The following is a 14569-nucleotide window of genomic DNA, read 5'->3' on the forward strand; positions in this document are numbered from 1 at the left end:
TTTTGCAATCATAGCGCCTTGTTGTTAAAGGCACTTGTATGTATTCAAGTGTGATTGGGGTCAACCTGAGTTTATACCTTTGCTTTACAGGAGGATGTTCCCTCGAATGTCATTCACTGTGTCTGGGCTGATTCCTGAACAGAAGTACTGTTTCTCTTTGGAGATGGTGCCAATGGACTCTCACCGTTACAAATACCTGAACTCCAAGTGGATACAAGTGGGCAAGGCAGATACACACAGCTCTGACAAAATGAAGCATGACCACCCGGATAACCCCAACACTGGGAAATTCTGGATGAGGCAGAAGGTCTCCTTCAAGAAGGTAAAACTAACCAACAACAAGACCAATAAACACAACCATGTAAGTCCAACCTTTGATTGTAAATGTAAGGTTGCTTTCTCAACCAGCATTGTCTTTTCATCTCTGCCACTGTCTTCTTACTTATTTACACCCACAGCTTGTGTTGAATTCCATGCATCGCTACCAACCAAGGATCCACATTATGAAGTATATCTCTAAGAAACACCAGGAGAAGATATTCTCTTATGATTTCCCAGAGACTGCTTATATTGCAGTGACAGCCTATCAGAATGACCAGGTATAATGATGTGTGTAAAGTGATGTTGTTTACTGGAATTGTATTAAAGGTCACACAGTTGAAAATAGACTACAATCAGTTTGCCAAGGCTTTTAGAGAAACCAATGAAGAACATGAAATGTAAGTTGTTGTTTATTTTTATGCTAAATCAACACCTTGTCATCTTTGTTCACAGTAATAATGTAAAATTCAAATTCTATATATATATATATATTTTTTTTGTAGGTATGGCTACCCGGGTTTGCTGATGGCTACCCCACTGTTTAGTTCTCTGTCCCCAGCAGGACTAAGTGACCAGTGTGACAGCTCAGGTACTGACCAGGCATCAACACATTGCTCTAATATTCCTTATACTCCATGCAAGCCATAGTGTTGATTGATATAACCTAACCAATGACTCATTTCATGGCCTGTCCTGAATACATTATAATGCAGAATCCCACAATTTGTGGAGGGGAGGAATCTATAGTAGTGTACAGAGGATGGTTGGAAGTTGTTTCATCTTCTCTTTCATCTTTACAGGTCAGATTACTCCCAACAGTGGTCTTCCTCAGTTTAGTGTTGCGTTTGGCTCGTGGGACTCCAGCATGCAAGCGACACCTCCTTACACTCCAAACTCCACCTTCAGAAACCCCAATGCTCTCTATGGTTGTCCAAATCCTTCACCAGTTGCACACGCTGCTGGATTCACCCGATCTCTCCCAACCTGGCAGTACACCAAGTGTGGCGAATCACCACCAATTTCTCCGAGCGTGATGTACTCTCCAAGTTTGTCTACCCGACCTCCGACTTTCCAGTTTCAAGATGCTTCCAGTCAGACCAGCACCCAGGCACTAAAGCCTCCCAACTTCTGGCCATGTCCTACGCCAACCACAGTATTTGGGTTTCACCCAACAGAGTCTTCGTTGGGATGTAACATTGCTACTGTATCAAGGATTGCTGGCCAATCACCTACTCTCACGTCTGTCAATGAATGATCACCGTTATATGGAACTGACATATTTGCTTAGTAATCTTGTTGTAATTGTCTGATTATTGGTAGCACAGATTGTAGACATAGAACCCTGTATATTTTGATTAACCATATATGCTTGATTTTTTCTTGAAATTTTATCAATTATATTATATCTATACAATTGTCTAATATTTATTCTATGCTGCAAAGCTAATATTATAAAAGTTTGTCAATGATATATCTGTTAGCACGTGTCATTGTTGCTACATTTCTTGGAGGTCTGTGAACTCCCTCATTGCTTTATTGATAACTTCAGCTGCTTCCTGGTAAGTAAACACAATTACTCAGAACATGCAGTTAATCACACAAGACCTTGGCAAGGTCTTTGTTAGGCAGTGAGAGTTGTTTTTGTTTCAACTTCATCTTGGAGCCTCCAGTAATTCCCCTGCCCAGTATACCACCAATACCCTATATGGTATGAAGAAGTGTGAACGTGTTAGAGAACTGAGTTAGCTGGTCTACATACCCCTGACTCCTTAACAGCTACTTGTGTGCTGATGGTAGAGTTGTCAACCTTGACGGAACTCCTCATTTCCGAATACTCAATTCCTTGCCATTCTACCTGCCATGCCCTGGTCAGTAGTGATCCCTTCTTGATCACCATGAACCTCCTATACAACATACAGATAATAATACTAGTTAACTTATTACACAATTCTTTACTTTGTTGTAATGAGTAGGAAGGTCAGGGGGTCTCCTTTAAGTGCAATATGGTTGTAGTACATGTCAGTATCAGTGTATTTGTCCAAACGCTACACAATAACACAATAGCTACAGTTAGTGTAGGAGTGTGTGTATGTGTTACCATGAATGTTGCCAGTCCAGTAGCCAGGTGCATTGAATATACTCTAACAACCTGAATGAGTGAACAAGAGATGGTATAATTTATTGTGGTCAATGTGGTGTTAAGAAGTTGCCATCAAAGAAAATAATTGCTGCACATAACTTTTGGTACCAAAACCCTTTACATTAGCAATAGTATATAATACTTACACCATCAGGTCCAATATAACGTGCTGGTCTTAGCTGGCTTACTTCATAACCACCTCTTTGGGTGACCCTGCAGAGTACAAGCATGTAATAATTATTATAATAATCAAGATACCAGGGTTACCTTTTAACATTGTCAAAAGTGACATTGAGCAGGTCGAATGTACCCCCAATTGGTCTGAGCACTAATCCAGCCACTCCCCTGCCAGCTCCAGTGAAGAAACCAGTCACACCTCCTCTCTTAGCACCTGCAAACAATGGACACATACATCAGTTGGACAGTAAAACTGCATAATTATGTGTTGTTTTTTTGCTGCTCTTTCCAAGATGGGGAAAAACAGCTGGTCTCACTGAGGCCTTTATTTTTCCTTATGAGGTTCTTTGGAAGTTTCTTAAGAAGTTTAGCAATAAAATGTTAATTAGCTGTAGTTGTCAAGTCAGCTTGTTGAGATGTTTTATCACTAGCATTCTAACCAATCAACACACAGGCTACTAATTCGTTGGATGTTGAAACATTTCTCTATTGTTTGGTTGCTAGCTAACCTTCAACTGGTTTGGACACCACATCAGTCACAGTACCAACTAGATCCTGTAACAATATCACTCACACTATACACATATTATACCGTGTTAGACTCACTGATGCAAAGAGTCCTAAGCCGCTAAGAATTGAACCACCTTTACGCAGAGCAGCTCGTTTCCTTTTCTCTTCCTCAGTCATTATTAGCGCAAGAGATGCACTGCCAACTGTGTCTGCTATCCTGCTTGCTGAATCAGCAACTCCACCTATAAAAATAGTCATTGAAAATTATACTTTCTTTAGATGTTTTCTCGTCCAAAAATTTCCTTGGAAGGTATTAAATTAATAATGGAATTCCCACAGTTATAAAATGAAGTTTTCTTAGCACAGTACACGTTACATTGTTTATACAGCACTCACCAATGGTGGCCCCTACAAAGTCATGTACACCATGGCCAACTCCTTGAAGGAATTCTTCAGGTCCAAGAATTGCACCCTTACAAGAGTGTAGATGACGCTGTTAATAGGACCACCAGTAAAGCCTACCTCAAACGGCTCATAAAATAATCCCTTGGTTCCTGAAGCCAGTCCACTCACAAACCCAACAGGATTCCCGAGAACATCTAAACCAAATATGATCTTGTATGCTTGACCAATACCCTATCAACACTAGCTATATTAGCAACACAACAGGATACCATCTCTACCCCCTGTATGTAGTGTTGTTTGATCTTCTCTATCATGTCATTCTGTGATAAGATCTTGTTCTCCACTGTGAACAAGCTCAACCTTTAATAAGAGCATTAGAATATCTTGTATGTGTATATAGTTGTGTATTACTGTAGATTAGTGTCATCAGTACTGATAAATGAGGCACCAAAGGATCTTAGCATGTTGAATATTGGACCAAATAAAGAGTATTTCTCTTGGTCTGATGCGGAGTAGCTAAGATTGAGACTGAGTACAATCTACACACAACTCGGTTAATGTTTTCATATGATAATGTTGTATACAATACTCACGCTTAGTGGATGTATCCTGAAAATGCCAAAGTAACTTGGAACAGACAAGTTAGCCCTCTATACATGCACAATAATTTACCAATTATTTTGTATTTATAATTACTCCTACCTCGCTATGAATCACATGTTGTAAATCCAGTTTCAGGCCATCTCGATCTTGTTCATTTAGCTGAAGCTGTGGAACAATACTTCAATGAAATGCAACACATTCTCACTATGACACACCTCAGAGTAGTCATCTTTCCTAATACAGCCAGTAAACAGGCTTAGCACGGCAAACAGGAAATTCAGGTCAAGGTTGAAGGCCATCTTTTGTATAAGAAGCTCCACATACCTGATGGGGAACACAATAATGTTATGTGTTAATATCACCCATAGGGTGATAACTAGCTGGTACTTTCTACACATGTGAAACTATAATTGACACCTACTGGAATTGTATTGCTCCAGTGTGTTCTGTTAAACCAACTACAGCACAGAAATCAAAAAATGGCTTTGGAGCTACAAAGAAGAAACATATTAGACCTACACTAAAAAAATATATGTAACACTTACGATGTTTCCTAGCTATTTCATCTACGGGAGGCACAGCATGAAATACGTTGTCAAATATTGGATCAAACAGCTGATTGTCCAACTAAAAACAAAAAATAATAATTATTTACATCTAGTAAAAGCTAACATACCTGTATTGTACCAACTCGGGCCGACAAACTGGTTTCACTTTTAGACAACGAAACTTGTGTCCAGAGACCTTCATAAAATGTTCGTCGCAAGTTAAACTCATTCTTTCCAGAGGTCCAAGTCATCTTCTTAAAATCAGCCTACATGATGAACAGTGTAAACAAGTGTAGGCCTCATTGGTATGACTATGTACCCCGTGATCTTTGTCTATCATCACTGGAAACACTATTGGTTCTTTGCCTTCAAATTTGGCAAAAGATTCTTCCAGCTTTTCAACATCTTCTTGAGACAATGCCACCCACCTACCTGCCTTCTTCTCATACTCCCATATAATTTGAGATCTGTATAATTAAATAATTACTACAGAAATATATGAAATAATACATCATTACCCAGTTAGTCCAAGATAGGCCACTTCTCTACTTTCATTGTCATCGACTAGTGATAACCCCAGTGCAAGCAGCGACGCAGTTAAACGTGTGCTGACTCGATCTACTAGAGACGGTCGTTGAGAAATGTGATAAACATATGAATCAGGTGTAAATAAAATGACTCGTTGAATCCCATCAAGAAAAGACACCCAGTAACCATCATCAGATTCCCTTATCTCTTGTAGGTGCTTCTTTTTCAACATTGTCTTTTTAGTTTTAGATGCTATCTTCTTCATGTGTTTCTTGATACTAAATTTCTTAAAGCCCCTGCTTGGCTGTTTGCCTGTATCAACAGTAGTTGAAGGCTTATCAACAGGATCAACGCTAGATGACACCCTCCCTTCATCAATCTACCAACAATATCAGTCAAACAATTATAATGACCAACAATAACGTACTGTTTCGCCATCCACAGGGGCATCAACAGAATCTCCTCCTACATCTGTAACAATTGTTATAAAATTTCTGATCTACACAATAACATGTTACCCTCTGATGGGGCGTCTTTTGCTTCAAACTTTTCATGGCCATTCTGAGCAGAACAAGTGTAGCAAGATGATTGTGTTATTGACATATACTGTACCGTAATCTGCATCATCTTTTTGTCATTCTCTCTGCCAGCTAGCCACCATAATATTTCTCTCTTCTTACAAGGATCATCCCAAGTAAACACCATGGACTGGTCGGGCAAAAGTGCGTACTCTTTAGTAATACTACACAAAATGGATTGTTATAATGTCTTATTGATATTTTACTTCCATCACATACCCTTCGTCATTCTGTTTGAACACTATGGACTGGTATGAGAAGTGGTTAGCCATCATAAATGGGATAGCTCCACTGAACAATGGCCTGAATGTTACTATCTTGCATAGCTCAGTCACTTGGATGTCCAGCACAACAACAGTGGTCTACAAACGATACATTAGTACATATAGCATAGTAGTTGTCTTACCTTTCCCACTGTTCTCAATAAAACTGTGTCAGTTTTCATGACAGAGAAGGGAACAGATTTGTGAGTGTTCTTGTCAACACTGAGGGACATCTTGCAGGTCTCCACATCCACAGGCCAGAATGGGATAGTCTATTAACAACAAAACATTAGTGGATTATTAGGATACTAGTTGACTGACCACTCCGTGGGACACAGATATCTTATCTGGTTGTCCTTCCTCTTGTACCACAAGTGTATGCTATAGGAAGTGCAATAGATAAGTCACTACACTAACAATACACTCACCTTGGTATCGTTCTTCAATACATACAGTGGAGTAATAGTGATAATGGTTGAAAGACCAAACCGAGATACTTGCACTTTGACTCCAAGCTGACAATAGAAGATGACAAATAACAAATTCAAATGAGTATGAAGTAGGCACACCTCATAACGTCTCTCCTCGTGTTTCACTGAGAAAGTTCCTGCACTGCCGGCAGCAGCAAAGGGGATAGGTCTTGACCATTTGGTTGTCTCATTACTTGGAAGGACCATTCTTACAAGAACCTCAGACTGTTTAAAAAACAATAACACTAAAATGTAAAATAGGATATCACCTCTTTAGAATCTTTTTTCTGCATTGAGAAGAATTTCACTTCATCTTTGCTTGGATGGTTAAGAGGTGTATTAAATCCATATCCCTAAATGTGTAGCTTGTTAAAACTACAACAGTTGTGGAGTCACTGTATACCGTGTACTGTAGTGTCATATTTGTCTTGTTAGTGATCCAATACTTGGCATAGAACAATAACTTCATGAAGCCATCATCGTGATTGACGCTGATAGTAAACACCTGTACAGGTGTGTATATGTGTAGTGTGTGATGTGACCATTGTATCATGTTATGATACCTTGTCTGGTTGTTTGTGATCAACCCTCTTACTAGAAAATGTCACAATATCATCATTATCCATCTTCTCACTGATCTTAACAGTTCCCACCCAGTCTTGGTTCTCAATAGTTAACTACAATACCACACTCCTTATATAGTGATCAACATATAGTACTACTGCTTACAGTGACGGACAGTTTATGTGATTTTGTTATGTCCACATGAGACATGTTTAAGTGTTGACCACACTCAAGTATATCTTGAATATCATCTTTGCCCTGAAAAAACAAAAGTAGCATGAAAGCAAAAGAAAAAACAAAAACAACATGCACACACGTATTAAGCGCCAAGGGTTACAGACTTCTTGCACTCGATATACTAGAAGTCACTTGTACACTAATATATATAATGAGGGGCTTACGTGTGCAGCCACTGAAGCAGGGATGGGTAACATGTTATAGAACACCACTGGGTAGTACAAATGGTAGACATGATGTGGCCTCTTCTCCATGTTGATATTACGAGCGGTCAACCAGCTCTGCTCTTCAGGCTTCACCTAAATACAGTGTACTTGTAACACATTAACACACACACACTACATACCCTAATGTAGAAATATTCGCTTCTTTCTGTAAGTGGCTGACAGCTAAGAATAACTGGTTTTACATGTTTATTCCAATGGATTCCTTCACTGGTCACATAAAAGCTGTACAGAGACAATACTACCATCAATGCTACAAGAATAAAACAGTTTACATACTTTTTGTCAGATGGTTTGAGGAAAACAAAGCCTTTGTGAGCTGCTAACAGTGGAACAGGGAACCTTTCATCGACACCAACTTTACCAAGACTCTCCAACTCTTGTTGCTTAGGAGAAGGATTTCTACTAGCATACAAGCTACAAGCCACACTCAAGTGATTATGGACCTAGTGAATTGTTATAAATCTCATCATAATGACAGTTGAGCACACCTCTACTGGGGACTGTATTGTAACTCTTTTTGTCTTCTTGTTCCTATCAATCTCTACCACTATACCATACTGTATGGCTGACTGATCCTCCTGTACAATACATTACAAGTGATTTAGGATGATGTGTACATACTGTCAGTGAGTGTAGTGTGTAGTAATGGACTCTGTTGCCAGTTAACAACATCTCCAGTGGTTTAAAACCTTCAACCTATATAGAAAACAGCCACTCAGTCATTCCATTACAAGATACTACCTTACCATCATCTCTACACTGTCTACTACTTGAACAGCTTGATCCAATCCAGAATAACATAAAACCTGTTTAGTGACATTTTTGAATTCCAGAAATGTTGATCCTTTGTTTCTGATGACAATTTTAGCGTCCCCAGATCTCAACTACAAGTTGTTTAGTATGCCAGTGACTATCACTGATGTTGTCCTACCTTCAAGTTGCCTTTAGGAGTGATGGTTATTGGATAGCTATCACCCAACTATGATAGAGACCACTATGATGTTAGGACCAATATTTACCTATATTTACCTTGTTCACAATACTGTACGCTGCTGGTTGAGATTCTTCCATTGCGTCAGTACTATCAGCCTCATCTGATACTGAACTAAGGTAGGACTACACAAAACACAGTAATAGTAAATCTATAAATCTTATATTACCTTGGAGAGTCCTGTTAACAGTTCCAAACTGGTTTTAGTGATGGTTAGTTGTAGCGTGTGCTCGGAAAAGATTTTAAGTGACCATTCTGGTGGCAAGTCTGCTGGGTACAAAACCTTATCCTTGTCTTCACCCGATGAAGAAGACCGATGTTTCTCAACAGTTAGGTTAGGTAGTCTGTCCACCTGTGTACAAACACAATATTTTCGTGACATGTATGTTAGATATGGGAACAGTGTCTTACGGTTATTCCAAGTTCCCACAGGTGATAAGTATAGTTCTCTTTCTCGACTGGTTCTATCAATGGCTCCAACACGTCCATGTTCTCATTATAGTATGACCCTCTCAGCTTGATCCTCGCTACAGCTGTCAACTAATGACAACACCAAACATTGCAGTGAAGCTTTCTATTAATGGACCTCCAAAATTTACTGCAAAGGTCAATAAAAGTACAGTACACTAATACTACACTGTGTCCCTTATAAGGACAGTCCCATACGAAGAGGCACTGGTGTACTAGACAATAGTGAAAATAAATACAAAGAGAGCAGTAAAAAGTTGTAGGACATCTCCTAGAACTAGTAGTAAAATTAAGGATACACTGTCTGGAGTGACATGGTCATGCAGACACATAGTGCACACATGTACTACACACACAGACACACACAAAGCCTCTGGCAACCATGTGAAACACAGCTATTGCTACCCAGTGAATCAACACCTGTGTACCACTCAGGTACTTGAGTCTTGTATAGGAAAATCCTCTTTGGGCAGGGTTAGTAACCCGCAGGAGGACTATAGGTCTCACAGAGAAGAAACTGCAAACCCTGAAGTTCTATAATGACCCCAACACCACTAAGCAAGACAAGGACAGTTGGGCATCAGCTTCCCAGGTACCTACTAAGTTAAAGCTGAGTGTGCTCAGTTGACACCTGAACAATGTGAGTAAAGTTTCTTGTTCAAGGAAACAACAAAAACAACAGCAATTTGGCATAACCGCGCATCAAATCTGGAACCATTCAATTACCAGACCAATGCTCTAGACACTCGACTATGCTGCCTCAGAGATACACAGACGGACACACACACATACACACACACACACACACACACACACACACACACACACACACACACACACACACACACACACACACACACACACACACACACACACACACACACACACACACACACAGAGATACACACGTGCACTATAGTACACTCACTTTACTGGTCCAGTTAGACACTTCCATATACACTGGGTGGTCACTAACAGAAGGATCCTTGTGGGCCACATTGGAGTCCACATAATGTTTATTAACAGGTCTACCACTGATCACTATTAAAGGCAAGGTAGAGCCTTCAATCTCTTTCTCTAGTACAATCTGTAACATCTTCAGCGTAATCACCATCTGTGGGACAATGTAATGATAATCAAGTTAAATCACAAAGTACGTATAACATCTACAAAATTTTATGCAAAAACTTTTCAGTGATCATATATACTACACAGCTAATAATATAACATCTTAGCAAGAAAACGATTAACCTAACAACTCACATTTTCTTTCTTAGTTATAGCAGGTTTCTTTACATCAACGCTAGACTCCTTTATTGCATTCTGTGCCTCATACAACCTGTCAGCTATAATGGAGGATCAGTATTAGTCCATGATTGTGTGTAGTTTGTGACTGACCTGCTGTGAAGTACCACTTGTTCTTGTCTAATGCTTTGGTGTTCCAAAATGATTCTGGAATGTTCTCACCGCCATCCTCTTTTGTCTATGATAATGTACACATTCATGTGTGTGTGTGTGTGTGTGTGTGTGCGCGCGTGTGTAGTGTGTGTTGTATTGTTACACCATACACACATCACACACTACCTCATCCTTAGGGATGGACTGGATAACATGCAGTAATAGTCTAACAGTTGCTGGGGAAATGGTGAGGTCAACAGATTCAGTTATTTCCAAGTTTCCATTAGTGTCCAGTGAGGTATCCACCAGTGAGAATTGTATCACACAAGGAGCCATTATCTGTATCAGTGACCAAGTATTACACTAGTATATGCCATTGTGAGGGCGTACCATTGATTGAGGAGGCTGTGATAGTGCGTTGTAACGTGTGAGACTGATACTCAGGTCTTTACCAATGAATGCTATTGTCTTCTTATCATCCTTCATGTTGAGTATCAACTGAAGATAGCTCTGAAGGGAATACAAATACCACAATGATAACAGCTTGAGAAGAGAACAGCGGAATTTCCCTTAAGGACTCTATGAATAAAGGACATTATACATTTATCTGTATACAGTAACCAAGGTCCCCATAGAGTCCAATATACTGTAGCTATCTATACAACTGAAAAATCTAAATTTTGTTAAAAGTAACTGCCCATGGCAATGTAAAGGGGTTCTACTGCACTCCACTATTCAAGATTGTTCATTGTCCCATTACCTTTATTAAAATGACCCTGGAATTTTGTTCTGATGCATCTTCTAGTAGAGCTATTCTCGGCTCATTCAAAACAATGTCAATGTTCATTGAAGTTCCATCAGATGATGTGGTCTTCTGTTGCTGTTGTGGCAGCTCTGGTTGCTGAGATAATGCACTCACATTTTCAATCTCTTCACGAAGTGGGATACTTCTCTTAGCAAAGTCCAGTAGCATAAAAATAAACTTCACATTCACTAAGACTTGCAGGTAATTGACTTTAGTATTTACTGCGGAGAATATTTCACTAAATAAGCACCATTATAATGAAATAATAAATTACGTGATAACTGATTCCATTCATCTTTAATAAATCGCACTTTAACCATCTTGAATTTTGTATCAGTGTCTGAAGGTGTAGCAGCAGCCTTGTAGTTCTGGAACATCCTGCAAGAACAGTCAATAAAAGTGTTCAGCATGTCACAAATGCTTATGTAACAACTGTTGTACATACGTACAAGAAAATGTTAGGCAGACTTTAAGCACCACTATATGTGACTGGATTGCATTGTTTTATTAAGTATTTCATGTTGACTTTCAGTAGTATTAATACAAAACAAGGTTTGTTAGATATTCGGATTGTGCTTCATGTAAGCTTCAAGGCAATGTACTTTGTTTTGTAAAAGTGCTTGAATTCTGGATAAATCACAGTTGGTGTATACAACTTCACCACTCGTCATGTACTTAGCTACTTCCATGGATTATACTGAGATCAAAATATTAGCATGCTCAGGTTTTCTTTGGTTGTTTTGTGTAACTTGTTTAGTGATGTTATAATAGTGTGTTCAACCTATCCAATACATACATAAAAGTCTATCCTATTACATCAACAAACATTTCCAAATTTAAAGCTGTGGGTAACAAACTAACAAAGTCGTCATTCGAAGGTATTTATTATCTTTTGCATGTAACACAGTAGAAAAAACTGGGACCAACAGAAAGTTCTAAATTTACACTACAATAACTACTACTAGACTACAATAGACTACATGTACTGTTGGAAATTTTTAAATTTAACATGTGATTTTTTGACATATCACGACGACGAAGTGTGAATCACTTTATTGCAGGTATAGTAGACCAGTTATAGGTTCCACCCTATATGTGGTGGTGGTAGTGGCGAGTATTACTTTTTGCTACTCTTAGATTTACATGGAATTACAACAGCTATGAAGGCCACACAGATCTATACAGCCATACTGGCCAGTTACCACTCACAGTGAGATCCGCTCAGTATCCCCATCCTCCCTGATATCTTCAATATTTAAATTTAGTAGTGAGAGTTTAACGTTGACTGTCTTGTTAGTAAGAATCTTCAATTTTGCCTTCAGTTTAGTCATCTCAATACTAGCCAATGCTATCTTCTTGTTTCTCTTCCAACTATAGATCTTGCTGACTTTCTATAAGACATTATTAGTGTATGGTCACCATAGCAACATGTGTTGTATGCAGACAATGTTAAAGGAAAATTTTTTAGAAAAAGCGCATTTAAACTTGTAGTGGGGATGCTTTACCGTACGTACTATAATGGCTAACAACACGACACGTAAAACTGCATTAAAAACACCTAAGTTTTAGTAAGCAGTAGAACCTCTGACACTTTGGGACCAGAATTTTAGTTGCTGTAATATAAAGGTTTTCCTCTTTCATAGATAAATGTATAGATTTAGACCTGTTGGCTTGTCCTTATCATGGAGAGATTTTCCTATCATGCACTTAATTTGGAGAGTCCAATGTATAACAGGCTTTGCATTCTGTCTACACAATCCAGTGCTTATCTGGTACAGATGAACACGTTGATAATCAGTAAACCTCTTCACAGTTCCTTTACTACCCCAGACCCCTCTCTAATAATGGATTTTGTATGAATTTTTTGTTACTGTATGAAGCATTAGACCTCATATATACAATAGCAGATCCTGTCCGAGTTGCTACCACAAACCTACAGATCAGGAGTTTCATCTACAACTGAAACTATGACAACCTGTAATAATTAATAACCTGAAGCAATATATAACACCTTTAAGAACAAAAAGAAGATGGTAATTGTGTGTGGTTAATAAAGTGTCCACAGTGTAAACAAACATGTTCACTCAACACAACATGTGTTAACAAGCTGTCACATATTACAGTGACCACACTGGGTAACTCAACAGATGACAATAACTCACAAAAGGCACTGCCTTGTGGAATAGGAGTACTTTAACATCCTCCACTAACACACTCATGGTCACCATTGTGTTGGGATCCTTGATAGTCTCAGATGGCTCAACTGATCAATTAGAAGATATACCAATCTGTAATGATTGTTGCTATGGTGCTTACCTAAAGTGTCGGTGGAGTTTTCATCTTTATTGAACACTACAGGTGTACACACAATAGAAGAATACTATTATGTAGTTAATTACATCATGTGTACATAATTTGGGCCATGGAATGGAATTACAGCACTGCACATAAATATTTCAAAATACGTATGTAATTTATAAAATACAATTCAAACAAGCAAACAATCTATGACTCAATTGTTATCTAGTGACAGTATGGCAGATTGTTAGACTACAGAATCATGTTTCAGACTTGGCCAAGGCAGAGTGACTATATGTAGACACTGCTGTGGGCTTGAGTACAAATTATATGTAAATCATTCCAACTATCATGCACACAGTCTTAAAGATTTGGTACTAATACATATTGGAGCATGCTGATACATTAACTCTATGTTAAATGCTGGAACACTGCTGAAATCACTCACTATGGATTTCTACCTTCTCCATTTAATGTACACAAATATTTCATAAACATACACTACTACAGCTTATAGTACCATCATCTTGAACGTCTTCCTTCAACTCTACAGTAGTTTTTGGTGGTTTCCCCTCTTCCAAGTTGTGTTGTAACACGCTGAGTATCATGGAGATGTCATCATCACTGATGTGGACCTGTAGTGGACCATGTTTAATGTTAATACGTACATGATAGCATAGTGGTCTAGGAATGTTCTAATGGTGTCCTGATTTCAGGGGTTAGTACATACATATCTACACTTAATATGCAAATGAGACCATGGACATTTCTTTGGCATTCGACATACAGTATATAAGTGCTAATACAACATGACCGGAACTTGATTGGCTTTTGGTTATGATTATAAAAACAGTTGGCTATAAATATATGATTAATGTAATTTAAACATGAACACTTTTGAGAGATTTAGTTTCAAAGGAACTCAAAATATATGTAGTATGTAGTATACTGTTTGTTTGCTGCTTGACAAGAGCCGGTGATTGTCTGTGTGTGTGTGTTGTGTTTGTGTGTGTGTCTGTGTAGGATACAATATACGTA

General features: G+C 38.6%; 2 protein-coding genes across 5 annotated transcripts in view; one reads left to right on the forward strand and one right to left on the reverse strand.

Annotated features, from left to right (window-relative positions):
* Positions 1-1707, forward strand: part of LOC136267381 (T-box transcription factor TBX20-like) — a 14972-nt gene extending 13265 nt beyond the window's left edge. For all 3 annotated transcript variants that reach the window (XM_066062509.1, XM_066062510.1, XM_066062508.1), the window contains 5 exons: positions 91-361; positions 459-599; positions 649-719; positions 825-910; positions 1122-1707. In XM_066062509.1, coding sequence (XP_065918581.1) covers positions 91-361; positions 459-599; positions 649-719; positions 825-910; positions 1122-1576 — 1024 coding nt within the window. In that variant the 3' untranslated portion in view covers positions 1577-1707. The remainder of the gene's footprint in view (positions 1-90; positions 362-458; positions 600-648; positions 720-824; positions 911-1121) is intronic.
* Positions 1686-14569, reverse strand: part of LOC136267380 (intermembrane lipid transfer protein VPS13C-like) — a 26688-nt gene continuing 13804 nt past the window's right edge. For both annotated transcript variants that reach the window (XM_066062507.1, XM_066062506.1), the window contains exons 36-89: positions 14052-14166; positions 13550-13585; positions 13396-13496; positions 12443-12624; positions 11508-11611; positions 11189-11454; positions 10819-10938; positions 10615-10767; positions 10429-10513; positions 10294-10376; positions 9959-10144; positions 8974-9102; positions 8732-8914; positions 8601-8687; positions 8503-8550; positions 8318-8455; positions 8193-8267; positions 8060-8149; positions 7848-8014; positions 7691-7793; positions 7509-7643; positions 7273-7365; positions 7107-7220; positions 6947-7048; positions 6813-6896; positions 6643-6768; positions 6502-6588; positions 6395-6454; positions 6217-6345; positions 6030-6172; positions 5845-5974; positions 5751-5793; positions 5660-5703; positions 5223-5611; positions 5024-5171; positions 4833-4970; positions 4702-4783; positions 4578-4647; positions 4372-4480; positions 4256-4321; positions 4147-4203; positions 3965-4092; positions 3832-3913; positions 3671-3784; positions 3545-3620; positions 3245-3390; positions 3148-3193; positions 2729-2852; positions 2608-2674; positions 2420-2470; positions 2278-2366; positions 2081-2225; positions 1927-2022; positions 1686-1877 (exon numbers count right to left, since the gene is read on the reverse strand). In XM_066062507.1, coding sequence (XP_065918579.1) covers positions 1818-1877; positions 1927-2022; positions 2081-2225; positions 2278-2366; positions 2420-2470; positions 2608-2674; positions 2729-2852; positions 3148-3193; positions 3245-3390; positions 3545-3620; positions 3671-3784; positions 3832-3913; positions 3965-4092; positions 4147-4203; positions 4256-4321; positions 4372-4480; positions 4578-4647; positions 4702-4783; positions 4833-4970; positions 5024-5171; positions 5223-5611; positions 5660-5703; positions 5751-5793; positions 5845-5974; positions 6030-6172; positions 6217-6345; positions 6395-6454; positions 6502-6588; positions 6643-6768; positions 6813-6896; positions 6947-7048; positions 7107-7220; positions 7273-7365; positions 7509-7643; positions 7691-7793; positions 7848-8014; positions 8060-8149; positions 8193-8267; positions 8318-8455; positions 8503-8550; positions 8601-8687; positions 8732-8914; positions 8974-9102; positions 9959-10144; positions 10294-10376; positions 10429-10513; positions 10615-10767; positions 10819-10938; positions 11189-11454; positions 11508-11611; positions 12443-12624; positions 13396-13496; positions 13550-13585; positions 14052-14166 — 6024 coding nt within the window. In that variant the 3' untranslated portion in view covers positions 1686-1817. The remainder of the gene's footprint in view (positions 1878-1926; positions 2023-2080; positions 2226-2277; positions 2367-2419; positions 2471-2607; positions 2675-2728; positions 2853-3147; positions 3194-3244; positions 3391-3544; positions 3621-3670; positions 3785-3831; positions 3914-3964; positions 4093-4146; positions 4204-4255; positions 4322-4371; positions 4481-4577; positions 4648-4701; positions 4784-4832; positions 4971-5023; positions 5172-5222; positions 5612-5659; positions 5704-5750; positions 5794-5844; positions 5975-6029; positions 6173-6216; positions 6346-6394; positions 6455-6501; positions 6589-6642; positions 6769-6812; positions 6897-6946; positions 7049-7106; positions 7221-7272; positions 7366-7508; positions 7644-7690; positions 7794-7847; positions 8015-8059; positions 8150-8192; positions 8268-8317; positions 8456-8502; positions 8551-8600; positions 8688-8731; positions 8915-8973; positions 9103-9958; positions 10145-10293; positions 10377-10428; positions 10514-10614; positions 10768-10818; positions 10939-11188; positions 11455-11507; positions 11612-12442; positions 12625-13395; positions 13497-13549; positions 13586-14051; positions 14167-14569) is intronic.

This window comes from Dysidea avara, chromosome 9 (genome assembly GCF_963678975.1).
Source record: "Dysidea avara chromosome 9, odDysAvar1.4, whole genome shotgun sequence".
Classification (NCBI taxonomy): Eukaryota; Metazoa; Porifera; class Demospongiae; order Dictyoceratida; family Dysideidae; genus Dysidea; species Dysidea avara.